The sequence below is a fragment of the Sebastes umbrosus genome, chromosome 4 (genome assembly GCF_015220745.1).
Source record: "Sebastes umbrosus isolate fSebUmb1 chromosome 4, fSebUmb1.pri, whole genome shotgun sequence".
Lineage (NCBI taxonomy): Eukaryota > Metazoa > Chordata > Actinopteri > Perciformes > Sebastidae > Sebastes > Sebastes umbrosus.
Genome location: NC_051272.1, coordinates 25,637,321 through 25,654,377, shown reverse-complemented (window position 1 = coordinate 25,654,377; position 17,057 = coordinate 25,637,321). Strand labels below are relative to the sequence as shown.

General features: G+C 40.5%; 2 protein-coding genes across 2 annotated transcripts in view; both read right to left on the bottom strand.

Annotated features, from left to right (window-relative positions):
- Positions 1–1,030: 1,030 nt before the first annotated feature.
- uba2 (ubiquitin-like modifier activating enzyme 2) lies at positions 1,031–16,316 on the bottom strand. The gene is made up of 17 exons (XM_037767496.1): positions 15,991–16,316; positions 12,330–12,413; positions 12,069–12,139; positions 11,838–11,902; positions 11,467–11,567; positions 11,204–11,325; positions 10,353–10,420; positions 10,075–10,196; positions 9,631–9,730; positions 7,213–7,364; positions 6,872–6,965; positions 6,544–6,656; positions 5,264–5,419; positions 4,594–4,690; positions 4,255–4,360; positions 3,731–3,873; positions 1,031–3,178 (listed from the first exon to the last, which is right to left on the bottom strand). Exons 1-17 carry the CDS (start codon positions 16,129–16,131, stop codon positions 2,961–2,963), a joined length of 1,953 nt encoding a protein of 650 aa, XP_037623424.1. The 5' UTR covers positions 16,132–16,316; the 3' UTR covers positions 1,031–2,960.
- fa2h (fatty acid 2-hydroxylase) overlaps positions 4,053–17,057 on the bottom strand; it is a 66,659-nt gene continuing 53,654 nt past the window's right edge. The window contains exon 8 of the transcript XR_005206620.1: positions 4,053–4,139. The gene's annotated coding sequence lies outside the window, so the exon portion shown is untranslated. The remainder of the gene's footprint in view (positions 4,140–17,057) is intronic.

Sequence of the window (17,057 nt, the reverse complement as noted above, 5' to 3'; positions counted from 1 at the left end):
ATATGTAATTATTTTTGTTTTGTCTTCTTTTTGTCTTGTTTTTTGTTGTTGTTCAACTGTCTATGTATCTTTTCCCTCTGTTAATGCGCATGAGTTCAATAAAGAAAGCATTATAAAAAAATACAGTACTGACAGACAGGTGGGCTATTTTTTAAATCATATTTGTATATAGCTATATACTCTACAATCGTAGCCAGGTCATTCTTGTTATACAGCAACATTTCTGTACCCATGAATTACTTCCTCATATTTTCTTTAAAATGTGTCAAATATTTATAATTATAGATTAAGATCTTCTTTAAAACATAAAAAAGAATAATGCACATTAAAAATACTTATTTTTTTTTACTGTACTTTGGTACATGTGCTCGATTACTATATATACTGAGGTCGGAGGTCAAAGGACCCCTTTGAAAATGGCCATGTCAGTTTTTCTTCCAATTTTAAAACCAATTTGCGTTAATGCTTTAATTATCACGTTAACTTTGACAGCCCTAGTTTGTTTTCATTATATTCATTTTTTGTTTCCATCGCCCATGTTTAGCCTGTATGTTTCATCTGATCAAAAACATTTTGACATCAAGCTTGTTTATAGTAAAGTGCTGTCTGTCTGTCTGTGTGTTTGTGTTTGTGAGTGTATGAGTGGTGGGGTGTAGTGTTGCATCATGGTTACTCTTCTCAAGAATGTCACACTGCGTACAGAGCTGAACACATGACTGTCAGACTTTAATCCCTGAACTGACACAGTTTCATGTGCTGATGACGTCACACTGGCAAAAACAGACACTCACAGACGTCTGTGTGCGATTTTAGTGTTTACTTTAGATAAGCTGCTGAACCTTCAGATAGTTGAGATAAACAAGACCATAAATGTCAAAATCTATATAAACTGGCCATATACAGAAAACATCTCCCCTCTACAGTCTTTATCAAAATGGGATGGATATGTAATATTACAAACATGCAAAATGATTGTATTTATTTGTATTTTTATTTGTATCAACAACAGACAAATAAACAGGACAACGCAAGAAGCTCAGCATTTGTTGAGTTTATTGTCTTCACCAAATTGGTCCAAAGGGCTCCCATAGCCTCTCAACTACAAGTCAGATCACAATGAAATATGAAACTATGGACACTGACACAGGAGTTACACCGGAGAAGACAGCAGGAGCTCAACCGCTACAGTACACTTTGTGCAAGAGGCTCTTACGTTATTTCAGTGCAGGACTCCACTGCCATCAGATTAACCTCTGCAGTACGAAAAACAATGACTGGTTCTGGTCAAACCTCTACTCCATCTCTGGTTCTGTCTTTAGTCGTCTAAACAAATTAACTTCAAACACAACCAAGTCATGCTAATAAAAGACGACTGTAACATGTTAACATTAAACTACTACCACCCTGGATCTAAGCCGCTTGTGCTTAGCCAGAGCCTTTAGGATACAGGGCAGTTTCACAGGGAGTCATACATCAGACCGGCAATATGTCATCCAGAGTAGGCTCGCATGACCGAACAGAAGAAATTGAAACATGTATCCAAACTTTCCCTTTAAACAAACTAGTAATAGTAATAACGTTATGTCTAGGGCTGACTCGAATGCTTCGAAGCTTTGATTGTTGCCATGGTATTCAAGTTCAAAATCAGTATTCGAATGCTTTGTTTTTTTATTTGTTTTTTATATATATTTAAGTATTTAATAGTAATGTATAAATCCCCAAATAGCCCATGAAATAAGGAATAATCCAACATTATTCATATACAACATTAATTATCATCAGTTAATCTCAGATGGATATCGCTGTTTGTTGCGTGTAGAGGTGTGTGTGTGTGCAGTAGTGCAGCAGCTGCACTGAAACAGGGGAGATGGAGACAGAAGAACATGTCAGTCTGCCACTCCGCGCTGCTCTGCGAAGCTTCGAATACCTTCGAATATTTCTCACGGAAGCTTTGAAGCCCAAACAAATGGTATTCAGGACATCCCTAGTTAATGCCGAAGAGTTGTTGTGAACTAAATCTCAGCCCATAGATCAAACAGTTGTCTATTGCAAAATAATTATTAGACGTGTATAAAACAAACGTTTGTATAAAGAGATTAATGCGTACAAACTTATCAAAATTACATCCAAACATGTCAAATTGCATTGAAGTCTATGGGATCTTTGGGTTTTTATCCCCCAAAAGGGGGCTGGCCATGACGGTTTGCGAAGTACCCATACGTGCCGGTCTGATGTATATTAGCGTCACTGTGCTGCTCCATGGCTGTTTCTGATTCACTTTTTTCCATCCTCTAAGAGCTGGATGCCTCGCTGTGGCGGTGTTATGGAGGGCATGGTTACCAATAAGCAATTAGTTCTAGAAAAGAGGTAGCAAACTAACATCCCCCCCCCGTGGCACAACGTGGCCAGACTCTCCATCAGTTCCTCTGTGCTTTACCAACCCGATCACAGACATCAACAGACACGCTGGTTAGAGTACCACAAGCTGCAGACTCCTGGGTCTGTCAGTTACCGTCACAACGACTGAGATCTATATTACAACCCAAAGAAAATGTTTTGGTTTTTAAATCTTTTGTTACCTGACCACAAAGCACAAAAACACCCTGACTTGTGTAGCATGAGAAATACATTATAAAAAATACAAAAAAAAACATTTTTTTTTTTTTTTTTTTACCATGAAGAGAAGCATCTTATAGGGACCAGAAATGAATAACAATAACAAAAAAAAGTTGTGTGTATTTTTCAAAACTTTTTAAAATGTAGAATCTATTTACAGCATCATGTCGGAGCAGAGGGAGTATGAAAGCACAAACACGGAGTTGGGGGGAGGAAGTGACGATAGACGAACCGGGGCAGTAAATTGTTCTTCATAAAAGAGGCGTTTTATTCAAACCTACTGTCAGTCTTGAGTCAAAATGATAATCGTTCAAAGCGTCCTTCGGGAAACCAGGGAGGAGGGGTTAGTCCAGAGCGATGATGTCATCGTCATCATTGTCATCGTCAGCTGAAGCGCTTGATTGGTCCGTCCGTGGGCGCTTGGTGGAGGTCTCGCCAGTTTCTGCGTCTGGGTGCTTCCTCTTGCTGCCGCTGGTCGCTGCTGCTGCTGTTGCAGAGCCAGACGACGCCCCTTCCTCCTCATCAGAGTCAACGATCATGACGTCATCGTCCCCTGCTGCAGCTGAAAGGTGGCGGACAACACCGTTAACAGATGAAAAAGAAGCAGATACAAATTTGTTTCCACAAAATACAAGAACACTAACACTCAAAACAAACAAATGATTGCAGTCTTTATAAAGTTCAAAGGGTCAGTCTAGATCTGAGAAATGAAAACTCATAGACCGGCGGGTCCGTCCTCTCTCCCTACGTGCTTCAGCTTTCCCTTCATCCAGAGCAAGTACCGATATTTTGATATTGACTCCATCCTTCTTTTTGTCCGCTTGCTCCCAACAGCAGCAAAGTTATAAGTGCCTGCTCCTGCAGGGTCCCAGTCCTAATGGCGTCCTCTGAAGCAGAGCGCTGCACACACACACGGCCCTGATGTCGCACATTGACGCAACTCACGGCTGGTATTAAAACACTGTCATTCTTAAAGTATCGGTACTAATAAAACTGGGTATCGCACCATTTTTAACAGCAGGGTATCACGATACCTTTCTAGTATCGGTATACCGTGCAAAACTAACTGTGATGTGAACTAAGAAAAAAGAAAAAAGTTTGCTCTCCTGCTGACCTTTAGAAGAGGTGGATGGCTGGGCGGAGTCCTTGTTGCCGTTGGTGATGCTGTTAGCCTCTTCCTGGTTAGCCTGAGGGGGCGGAGCTTTGTCTGGGGCCTCGCCTACTACCTCAAACTCCACATCCCGCTCTAGTTCCTCACTGCCAATAAAGACACACACACACACACACACACACACACACACACACACACACACACACACACACACACACACACACACACACACACACACACACACACACACACACACACACACACACACACACACACACACACACACACACACACACACACACACACACACACACACACACACACACACACACACACACACACACACACACACACACACACACACACACACACACACACACACACACACACACACACACACACACACACACACCTGTTTTGTTCACTTGAGAGTCACCATAAAAACAAAACACGAGAAATTAAAACATAAGCGCATTCAACTGTGCACAATGCATTTTATATACAATCATATGCACAGAGGTACGTACGTGTGCAGGACATTAACGAGGAGTGTGTAGTCTTGGAGGAAGTCATCAACTTGGAGACGGCTGCCGTTACGGATCCCAAAATCAGCAAGGAATTTGCTGTTGTTAGCTGTGGAGGGACGACAGACAGGATAGAAGTTACATACACCTAATAACAAGTATGTGTGTAAAGCACTGCTCTAGTCAATAGACAATCCATTCATTTATAATCTCCTCCTGCCTGCCCAGAATGTGTTTTAGTTTTAGGACTAACTGACAGATGCTGCCACAGCGTCCTCCTCTGTCTGAATGAAGAATCACTGCGTGTGATGCATTGCTTTCCATTTTCCCCTTCCTCCTTACTTTCTGTCTCTCCTTCCTCTGAGGAGATGAGGATGGTCCCTTTTCCATCCTCTATCTGAACATCTGGAGCCACCATGCCAAATCTCTCCTTCAGGATCTGATCACAACATACAAGAACATCAGGTCAACAACAAGTAAGTAAGAAAGTCGTAAACATCTCACCCCCACATGACATGATTCGAGTCCACAGCAACATTTACAATTCAACCATGAGTGAGGTGGCGGTTACATTTCTTGAGTCCAGCTGTATTTGACCTTTAGAAGCACACAAGTTGCAGGGGTGATGAAAAATAATCGCCGATCCTGCTTTTGATTTCAATCAATTTACGATTTAGAATTGAAATCGTGACACCCCTGTGGCACATGAAATACAGGCTTTTCTCAAGCTGATTAGGCTATGCATCATATTCGGTGTTGCCAGGTGAAAGACGGATGAAATGGACTACCATCTAACAATACAGTATCTGGGTGCAAACCATATTTTCAGATTGAACAAACATGCAGTGTGGGAGCTATGACCAGGAAAAATGTTCTGTTTTAACTGAAGCGATGGAGGCTCATTAGGACAGTTTTAATAATGGTGTTCAAAATGTTTGTGAATGAATGACACCAACATCACTTTCATTAAGGCAGGTTGGTGTATGTGCGAAAAACAAGCTTGTCATATTACCCTGTCCTGCAGAGTGAGGACCGTGGTTTTGTGGACGTTGAGTTTGACCGTGACTTCAGGTTTGCTGACGCAGACGTAGCAGTTGGCGCTGGGCGGGTCCAGGATACATGGGACCAGCAGCTTCTTCCTGACGTTGGGACACTTGTTCAGGAAGATCTGGAGAAGAGGCAAACACAGATCAACATGAAATGTGGAAAAACAGGCAGAGGTGGCAGAAAGGATTCCAGTTTCTCATGTGATGCTGGTTTTGGGTCAAAGCATGTAAGCAACAATATTAACAAGCCCAATTCAGAAGCTTGGTTTATTCCCAACTGAGAATAGCAAAATATATCAAAATCTTTAAATCCTTTGCACAAACCAGAAACAACATGGGGCCATACTGTGTCAGCAAACAACATACATCAGACCGGCACGTACAGGTACTTCACAAAACGTCAAGGCTGCACCCTCCTTTTGGGGGATAGGAAACCGGAGATCCCATAGATATCAATGCAGTTTGACTTGTGTTTGGATTGTAATTTTGACAAGTTTGTATGTCCACCAGCAGACCCATCCGCTAGTCTGTCTTTCGGATGTTGTAATGGGATCAGTTTTAAAGCCAGAGTCAAGGTACTGACTATCATTTGAAACTAGATAACCTAAGGAATCCTTTGGTACCAACCATGTCATGTTAGCTTGAGAAGGAGGCTAAATAACGCTCCAAAGTTATGCTAAATTTTGGTGAGGTAAAACTGCCATGGTTATTTTCAAAGGTGTCCCTTGACCTCTGATCTCAAGATATATGAATGAAAATGGGTTCTATGGGTACCCAGGAGTCTCCCCTTTACAGACATGCCCACTTTATGATAATCCCGTGCAGTTTGTGGCAAAAACCATGCAGGTTTTTTTTGCATGCAGTACAAATGTGTTATTTTTGCTTATTCTGAAATGGTGTATTTGAATATTTCTGCATACTGGGGTCCCTAAACATTATGTCTTGGAATGACATGAATTGGGTACGACTGTCAAGCTGAGACTGTGGATCAAATGAGCCCAATTGTATTCACGTGTGATGATGTCAGTCCTCATAGTAGTCATTTCACGCTGTGACTTTTTTTTAACTCTGATTTTATACATACGGTGGTGTGTCTTTATATGATGACAGTTTTCCTAAAATTAGATTTGAGAGACATTGCAATATATCACCTTGTTCACAGTATCGTGACATATTGAATCGTTACCCCCTGTATCATGATACGTATCGTATTGCCAGATTCTTGCCAACACACAGCCCTACTAACCGTGCGACAGGATTCCATTTCCCCAGACAGGATCTTCAACCCCTCCAGCACAATGAGTCCAGCGATGACAGCATTGGTTGTAGCGATAGCTGGAATGATGTTACCAGCCATGGCTGAAACAAACAAAACAAATGGACCAGTTTAGAATCTTAATTACGGGGCATTAATCTGAATGTGCACTACAACTGTATAATGAAATTAAGATATCCAGAACTAATTTACATCATGTACAATATGTTCATTAAACGAAACGCAGCAAACTCGACATGATAGCTGGTTTCCTGTGTAACCATTTTCCTGTTGAAAAGATGTGAGACATCCAACTTACATTTTACATCAAAGCGACTCTTCATGTTCATGCTAAAGATGTGCATACGTAGGTTGGATGCTGCAGTAACGAAGTCCATGGCTGGGGTGTCATCCTGAGAACAAGAGGAGGCGGTGAAGGCATTAAATACACAGTGCATGCATCTGTGTGTCACTAACATTTCACTATGGCTGTGCATTCTCTAACAAGATGGTCAACAAACTCAGACTTGAAGCTTTGAGTTTTTACAGTTAAAAACATATTCAGTATGTATCTCTCAGTGTTTTCCTGGAAGATATTTTTATTCTTCTCAGACTTTTATGGCAAGTGTGAAACATTCCCTCCCTTAGTTTGTGGGTTACCTTGTCCCACACCAGCTCGGCTCCTTCTCCCTTCTCCTGCAGCTGTGAGCGGAGAGTCTCCACGCTGTGCTGGAACAGCTTGCAGAGACCCCAAACACCCAGAACCTGCTGGTCCTTCAAACCTGAACCCACAGACTCCTCCTGAGGACATGCTGGGACACACAAACAAGTATGGATGAACATAAAGACAAACAAATAAACACAAACCACAGTAAGAGCCTGTCGCCTGCCGTTTTTCAGCTAACTGTGGCTGTTGCTGTTTGTACTATTCCTCCCTGCTATATTTCCGCCGACCAAATAGCGCAGAAAATGTCTATATCTGGTTGATTAGACTTGTTCTTATTGATAAACAGCACCTAATAAAGCTCTGCTAACTTTGTGCCAAACTCACTGCATTTCCTATAACTTTTTTACAATAAAATAGAGTTGTTCCGATACCAGTATCGGAAATGCGTCCAATACTGCCCAAAATCTGGGATCGGGTATCAGCGAGTACGCCAGTCTGCACTAATCCGATACAATGATTTATTAACTCAGAAAAAAAGTCAACTTCTTTAACCGGAAATCAATTCTTCTTTGCCGCTCCAAAACAATAGCCTTCACTGTGCAGTCACCCTGGATGTATCATGGTTGCCACTGGCAACTACTGTTCTAGAGCAGCGAAGAAGAACTGATTGCAGGTAGTTTGTCACATGACGATAGCAAACAACAACAGTGCGGTGCTAGTGGAGAGTGTAACGGTAGTCAGAGCGAGGAAAATGTCACGATGGAAAATGGCGATATGTACAGTATGTAAGCTTTCTGTTTGGAGGGGTGGCAGTACCCCAGTAGGTTAAGTGAATATTGCACCCTGCAGGACAATTTAGCACTCAGGCTGTCCACTGAGGAGACAGCTAAGAGAATACAGAATTGTTATTTATTCCTAGCTTCATTTATTTATGTTCTTGTTTCTCATTGACAAACTGAATTTAAAAAAAGAAGTACTATTGCATTTATTCTCTGTATGTATTTGTTCACGTTTTACAAAGGGTTTAACCTGAACCAGGCCATACAACAAAGACAGCAATCATATCACATCCATACATGGTCAGTAGTAAACAGCGGTTAAATAATAATTTATTTTTTTAAAAATCACACTGGTGTCAGATCGGTTCTCGGTATTGGCCGATACCACAAGTTCAGGTATCGGAATCGGTATCGGGAAGGAAAAAATTGTATCGGAGCATCTCTACAATAAAAGCGAGTTGCCGGATTTTGAATGAATGCAGACTTCCTGTCTGCTGACTGTGGCTCAGCACTGCTCTAGTCAAACTACAGACACACACACCGATCGTAGCTTCACCCACAGCACAGAGAGGAGAAGGGGATCACTGGTACACATAATACAACCCGTTCTCATTCCTGAAATATGGCCGCTTTGTATATGGAGACTTCTGCCTCGGTATCAGAAGCCGAGGGGCGTGAAAAAGCAGCGGCATATGACCACCTGAACGGGCTGCACAACCTGTGCGCTGTTATTGGCTGGGGGTTACACCCCCATGTGTGGCCTAAGGGCTGTTTGCAGACACCCAGAATCATCAAGAGTAAAGCAAAATAAGAAGAAAAGACAAAATCCAGGCAGAGGGCTGCAGGGTCTCTGCAGAAACAGACACCACCACACACTTCTAGTGAGGCATAGTGATGAGTGAGAGGGATTCTTTTTGTATCAGCCTATACATTGTTTTTCAAATTAATTCTTGCATATTATACCTTTAACACAGCTCCCCGATCAGTTAACAGTAAAATAAGGTGGGTAATATCTGAAAGTACAAACAGGAACACAGGAGTGAAACTAAACTCCAAACCACATTGATAGCATGCCGTTCACTGCAGTAACCAGCTGAAAACAGCTGCTCTACAACCTGCTATTTATTGTAGGAGTCATGTGAAGCTATGTCTTACCCTGGAGATTATTAAATCCAAAATGTATCCAAGCACTTCATTGAAAATCCAACTTGCTAAAATATGTTGTGTTACACTTGATTTCTTTGTGTTCTTGCAACAGAGCTGATCTTCTTCACCATCATAGCAATGCTAACATCATTTGTGAATTAATTCAGAAGATTACATTTTCTCTCACATCTCGTCTCCCATGTCATGTCGTACTCATCTTTTTTCTGTGCTTATAAATGTAGTTACACACCTGGTTCACACCTGTTTGTGAGGACATAAAGGGACTACACCTTCGGCTCGTCCTAAAGCTAAATTGTATTGCATTTTTGGCTATTGTAACGCAAAAATGGTCACACCTATAGCTGCAATGCCATTCCACATTTCTTAAGGTAGGATGAGCAAGCAGCAAACAAGCAACGAGTCCCCACTCATTTAATGAAAAGCTAAAGTTGTCTCTGTCATGAATATTTAAAGAAAGAGACATACCAATGTTCTCTAGCTGCTGCCAGTCCAGAGGTGTGGGAGCTTTCCTCTTCTTCCACAGCTTGTCCATGGTCAGCAGGTACATGATGTCATCTTTGAAAAGCTGGAGAGAAGAGCCAATCAGAACAGAGCTTGTTACTGTATGTCTTATGGTGATAACATACTAACATGGTACTGATTAGATCACTCATGTTGGTTCCGGTTTGAACGGCCAATGAGGAAAGTCCAACACTTGGCCGAACAATCCTGTAACTTCATCACTCAGTCAGTCACTCAGTGACAGACTTTTGCGTTTGTAGGACTGGTCCTCTGCGGTCCAGCCAATAATAATTTAAAGTTCCATGTTCTGCCATCTATTAGTCAGAATGTTGGTATTGTGACAACACCACTTACAAAGTCTGCATTTGAATGCAACAGTCCTACAAGTTCGATTTGTCTGACTGGTACCTTGTTGAATAGTTTGACAGAGTCGTATCCGGTGGAGCGGGCCCATTCTTTAGTGGAGACTCGCTTTATGTCCCCGTCCTTTTCTGAGGCCGTGGCGCGAGTTGCTGTGTCTTCGGGTTTCCCTGTTTACAGAACATATACACATTTTCCATTCTGTTGTGTGAACAAACAAACTAGCAATTACAAACTGCTGCCCCAAATGGAGAAATTATAAGAGCCAAAGAAAAATAAACTCATGAGATATTGTGAAACAAATGCAATGGCACGCTCTCACTCACATGCAGCCTCTGGGTCCGCTGTGTCGGGTGACACCTCCTGATCTGCATCCTCTTCTCCAAATAGTTGACTATAGTGGCAACAGACAGACAATGAAAGATGACCATTAGAACACAGCATATTGTTCAGGGCCTATGCCTATGTTTGAATTGTAGTCAACTTGAATGTTGCTCTTACTTAGTTATGATGATAATTAGGGCTGGGACGATACGCCTATCTCCCGATTCGATACTATTACGATACTTGGATTCCGATTCAATATGTATTCAGTATTGTGGTTCAAAATTACGATTTACTAAGATTTTTGTTAACTTTTTTAACACTAGATCATGGGAAAAAGTTGAATACTTTGGAAAATATCTAAATTGATACAGTAAAATTGTTGATTTTCAGCATTTATGTAGTCTGAGATGTCTTGAAGTCAAATATATCAGTCATTGTCAGGCATTATTTATTCCATTTTTTATAGCAACCGAAAAATCTAAGATTGAAGTAATTTCCCTCACAAATTAGTGATATTTTCTTTTTAATTTATAAGGGACAGGTAATGTTTTATTCTTCTGGTGAATATAATCCAATCTATCTTATTTCCATATAAGTGTTTTGTTTATACAGTTCCCTTTGTTAACACCTTATTTTGAAAACCAGACGTCGTTACAAGTGTATACTTCCGCTAACTTTGCGTCACGTTACTCAGACTACAACAATAAAAGTGGTAATTTCCTTCTACCTCCACATAGACTCAAATGAAGCAAATATATCGATTCTGGCATTAAAAATCTATTTCAAAATCGTAGAAAAAAAAAACATTGGTGAATCCATTTCCCCCCCCCCTAACGATAATGAGCCTTACTTGAAGAGATACTTGGCCCAGACAATGCAGTGAATGGGCTCGGACGGTGTGTTTCTGATGGTGCATCCTGGGAAGGTCTTCTGGGTGGGCTTAGGTTGGCACTCGTAGCACTCAGTCATTCCCTGGGGATTGAGGAGAGAGGGGAAAGGAAGGAATAAAAGAAGGACAAAAGGGCGCCAGAGACACAGTGAGAGACGGTATAGTCACTGGAAATCTATGCAATGGATGTTATAACGTGTAATACAATGATGTGCATGTTCTACCTTCTTGATCACTGTGACTTGTCCCAGGTATCCAGCAGTGCCACTCTCTATCAGAGGGATGTCTGCTGCCAAACACATCCTGTTCACATGGTTACGGGCCGCTACGGAGACAGAAAGGGTTTCAGTTTCCTCATCATTTGAATGTGTTGGTGGTTAGGAGTAAAGGCACGGTCACACATGCGTGAATGTTCATCAAAGTTGAACTCCAGGCAAATACCAAGATGCGAATTTGCTTCACAACCGGAAGCAATTGTTTATTTGCCCCTTCGCCAGCATAGAATGGAAATGAACGTGAGGTGAATATTAATTTTGCGCATGTGTGACCGTGCCCTCACACAAAATGTCTGAATAGTGAGGTCACGTGAGAATACCTCGGTTATCCAGCGCATTCATCACCAGCATGAACTTTCTGAAGAACTCCACGTTATAGTCGGGGCTGTTGAAAAAGAAATACACCATCAGTTCCAAATCAAAAGTACAAACATCAACCAAGCAGTCAGTTTTTTCCTTTACTTACCCTACTGACAAAGTCTGCATCTCAGTCTGATAAAACACTCATTTACCTAACGAATCAAAGGAACAATAAACAGAAAGAAACTCACTTCATGATGCTGTCATGGTAGGCAGTGATATTTGCAGTGGGACAAAACTGCAAGGCGCTCTCCTTGGCCACCTGCAAGACAACAGGAACAAAGCAACCGACTGAGCCAGAAATGTACAAACAGCACACGGAAAATGATTCAGTCTACGGTGTTACAGAAAGCATGCATATTGCAGGGTGTTCAACATAACAAATGGTCAGCTCAAACTAGATTAACAACACCACTACAGTGACAGAGGTTGATTCCCTGATGTTTACATACCTGTGCTTTAGACTTGCCAACATGCTTCTTCTGAAAGAGGAACTGGCGGTTCAGGTTGCTCACATCAATTGTGTCCAAGTCAATCTGCCGAAATCAATAGAGTTGTAATGTCAGTCATGTATACATGAGACGTGATATGACAGCTAACTATAATCAACCGCTCACACAAGCAACTTTTGACATAGCAATTTGTTAAGCTTATATTACAATTTGGATAAAAACATCTGCCTGTATGCATGACGACATTAGGAACAAATCCACTACATAAGTAGGGTATTCTCCGTACAAATACTGATAGGATCTCCCTCAGTTGTACTTGTAAAAGCTTCTGTGGTAACAGGCCTTCCTTTACTGTAACCTACATTCTTCACCATTGAATCTTTAAGGATTAAAGCTGGGGTGGGCATGAGACAAGTAATCTGGAAATGTGCCTCCAGTGCTCCTAATGGCATCTGCAAGATTTCACAGACCGGAGGAAAACACCTATAACCTATAACACAATATAGGTGTGCAAGCTACTGCTGAATGCTCACAGTGACCCTGATGAAGACCTATGTTGGTCATTTTAAACAGTTATTGCCATGTAGGCATTTTAATTTTGTTCAAACACTACAGTGTGCTTTGGATTATTTTTGAGGGAGACTTGCATTTTGTACTTTTTTTCCACCCATGCGATGAGCCCTTCACAAGACTGAATCTACAATCAAATTGTTACTAGTCATAATTTTCATTTAAGATTTCCAAAATGAAAATCTGGGATCCAGTGATAGTCATGATGCTCCACAGACAGACTCAGGAAATCCTTTGTCCCCCAAGCCATCAAACTGTACAACACCTCTCTAGGGAGGGGGGGGGGGACAAAGGACAGAGGAGGACGGTCTGCAGGACAGATAATAATGCACTCAGCGCACTTTCATAGACTAAGCTCCTGGAGTTACCCTGCACTATATTAATTTTTAACAATCTCTTCTGCACTATATTCACTTTTTATCACAGCTGTTACCCTGCACTATATTCACTTTTCTTCATCTCCTTGTATTTTTATATCTGGTATATTTTTTTTTGTACTTTGCACTACTAACTTTTTTATATATATATTTGCTTTATAACTGTGTGTGTTTTACCTGTTATATGTTTTGACAAGTATTTGTTTTGAAGCACTGACCAGAAGTGGCAACTGTGAATCTCGTTGTATTTAATACAATGACAATAAAGCTTTCTATTCTATCTATCTATGATGAATACTCAGCTCCAAACATGTACCAACAAGTGCTGCATAAACAGACACATATGTTTAAACATTTACAACCTGGTGAAATAAACATCAGAGTTTATTTCACCAGGTTGTAAATGTTTAATTTACAACCTGGTGAAATAAACTCTGATGTTCAAACAAAGGAGTGTCCAAGTGTGTCTGTGTTGGTATTTATCCAACCGACCGTCTAGTTTAGTTCATCACACCAGAAGTTGTCTGGCTAACTGAGCAGTGTTATTGGCGCCAAACGCTCCAGCTACAACAGTATGACAGAGTTTATATTATTACATCTTTATGCCCGGGCCTGTGCTCTTAAAACCACCCTCCAGCTACTATGGCAAAGCTCTTTTAACATTTAATAGCTAGACTGGATATGTATTGCAGATATCTGTAATTCAATTCTTCCTTTGAGATATCCACAATGACATTCTTTCTAGGACAAATTACATCACTTTTGTCATAAACTGATATTTTCTGGTGGAATTTCATCTCATTCACACTGTGCAATATCATTTTCCACTTGTGCAATTTTGTTAATAGTCTGTTTATTGTCAATACTGTATATACTGCTCCTATTTTTATACTTCCTTCTATTTAAATGGTTCATATTTTGTTACACTTTGTTTAGCTCTTTTTTTACTGTGTTAGCTGATGCATCTCGTTTTTTGCACTATCCCCTTTGCTGCTGTCCACTGCAAATGTCCCCACTGCGGGACTAATAAAAGAATAGCTTATCTTATCTTATAGGACTTTCAGTTTGATATATCCACAGTTGCACTTTGCACATCTAGAATGAACAATCTGAATATCTGCAATATAATTATTAATAGGAAGAACTCACATTTCAGATATCTACAATCTAACTGTTACTAGTCATCATTTTCATTTCAGATATCCAAAATGAAAAAAAGCATTCACTGGGATTCAGTGGTGGTTATCATAAACACTCAGCTACAAACATCTGGGTTGACCCCCCAAACACAGACAGCCACAACTAATAACAAGTGTACAAGTTAATAACATGTGCACAAGTTAATAACATGTGCACAGGTTAATAACATGTGCACAGGTTAATAACATGTTAGTAACATGTGTACAAGTTAATAACATGTGCACAAGTTAGTAACATGTGTACAAGTTAATAACATGTGCACAAGTTAATAACATGTGTACAAATTAATAACATGTTAGTAACATGTGTACAAGTTAATAACATGTGTACAAATTAATAACATGTTAGTAACATGTGTACAAGTTAATAACATGTGTACAAGTTAATAACATGTGCACAAGTTAATAACATGTTAGTAACATGTGTACAAGTTAATAACATGTGCACAAGTTAGTAACATGTGTACAAGTTAATAACATGTGTACAAATTAATAACATGTTAGTAACATGTGTACAAGTTAATAACATGTGCACAAGTTAGTAACATGTGTACAAGTTAATAACATGTGCACAAGTTAGTAACATGTGTACAAGTTAATAACATGTGCACAAGTTAATAACATGTGCACAAGTTAGTAACATGTGCACAAATTAATAACATGTTAGTAACATGTGTACAAGTTAATAACATGTGTACAAGTTAATAACATGTGCACAAGTTAATAACATGTGTACAAATTAATAACACGTTAGTAACATGTGTACAAGTTAATAACATGTGCACAAGTTAACATGTGTACAAATTAATAACATGTTAGTAACATGTGTACAAGTTAATAACATGTGCACAAGTTAGTAACATGTGTACAAGTTAATAACATGTGCACAAGTTAATAACATGTTAGTAACATGTGTACAAGTTAATAACATGTGTACAAGTTAATAACATGTGTACAAGTTAATAACATGTGCACAAGTTAGTAACAGTTAATAACATGTGTACAAGTTAATAACATGTGTACAAGTTAATAACATGTGCACAAGTTAGTAACATGTGCACAAGTTAGTAACATGTGCACAAGTTAGTAACATGTGCACAAGTTAATAACATGTGCACAAGTGCTGCACAAACAGACACATATGTTAAACATTTACAACCTGACACAGCTAAACAAAGGGGTGTGTAAGTGTGTCTGTGTTGGTATTTAGCCAACAGACCGTCTAGTTATGTTCATCACACAACAAGTAGTCTGGCTAACTGAGCAGTGTTAATGGCGCCAAACGCTCCAGCTCCAGTTGCTATGACAGAGTTCATATTATTACATCTTAATGTCCGGGCCTGTGCTCCTAACTATACACCAGAGGACGGAGGAGGGTGTGAGGAAACCACCAACACTAGTTTACTTCATTGAATGCCTCGTCCCAGGAATTAGCCTGCGCCGGGCAGCACAAAGCCCTAGCATCATAGAGCTAGCTGCAGCTAACAGAGAGGAGAGAGGAGAGTAATGCCGGACCAGTTGGATGTTGTGGAAGCCGGTGAGGACGAGGTTCTTCAGCAGCTCGCAGCCGATCCCTCCAGCTCCGACCACCAGCACCGAGCAGCTGGAGAGCGAGGCAGACAGCTCTTTACGGAGGGGACCCACCAACTGGACCATGTTTGACGGCTAGAGACACACAACCAGAACCAGAGACAGAACCTGCAGCACCGAGAGGCTAGCGGCTAGCTTCTTCTTCTTCGTCTTCTACGGAACCCAGGTTCCGCCTACGTCCGGCTTACTCTTCTTCTTCTACTGGAGGACTCGGAGGCGCTTCTCTGTCGCATTAGGGCCCTCTGCTGGACGTCGAGGTGTGTTGCTTGAACCTACTTTGGTGGAGTTTTCCTCACAGGAACACACATAAATGTTATTGGCATACCTTGTATATGATATCTGGATTCTGGCACCCAACAACACAGCAAGATAAGATAAGATAAGATAAGATAAGATATTCCTTTATTCAAGATTCAAGATTCAAGATTCCAGATGTTTATTGTCACGCCGGTTATACAAGTACAATCGTGTGAAATGCTTTTTGCTGGGAAGCTCCATTTAAATAATAAGTTATATTACAATTATAAAAGGAAATACCTTGTACAAGGGTATATTAAGAACATATACAGTATATACAGTATAAGATATTTTTGTGTGAGAAGGTGTCGTATGAATTATCTATTTAAAAGTCTGATGGCCTGGGGGAAAAACTGTTCCTCAGTCTGCTGGTGAGAGTCCTGCTTGGTATCTTCTACCAGAGGGCAGGAGGGAGAACAGGCTGTTGTGGGGGTGTGTTGTCCTTAAAGACCCTCTGGGACTTCCTATTAGTCCCGCAGTGGGGGAATTTGCAGTGTACAGCAGCAAAGGGGATAGTGCAAAAAACAAGATGCATCAGCTAACACAGTAAAAAAGAGCTAAACAAAGTGAAACAAAATATGGACAATTAACTATAAGGACATATAAAAATAGGAGCAGTATATACAGTATGACAATAAACAGACTATTAACAAAATTGCACAAGTGGAAAAATGATATTGCACAGTGAGAATGAA

Bases quoted from the DNA above. Each gene is read 5' to 3' on its own strand.
- uba2 (XM_037767496.1), bottom strand. From the start codon at position 16,131: ATGGTCCAGTTGGTGGGTCCCCTCCGTAAAGAGCTGTCTGCCTCGCTC. The intron at 12,414-15,990 runs GTCCGGCATTAC...TGATTTCGGCAG, and splicing joins GCTTCCACAACATCCAACTG to ATTGACTTGGACACAATTGA. The intron at 4,691-5,263 runs GTAATATGACAA...TGTTGTGATCAG, and splicing joins TCCTCACTCTGCAGGACAGG to ATCCTGAAGGAGAGATTTGG.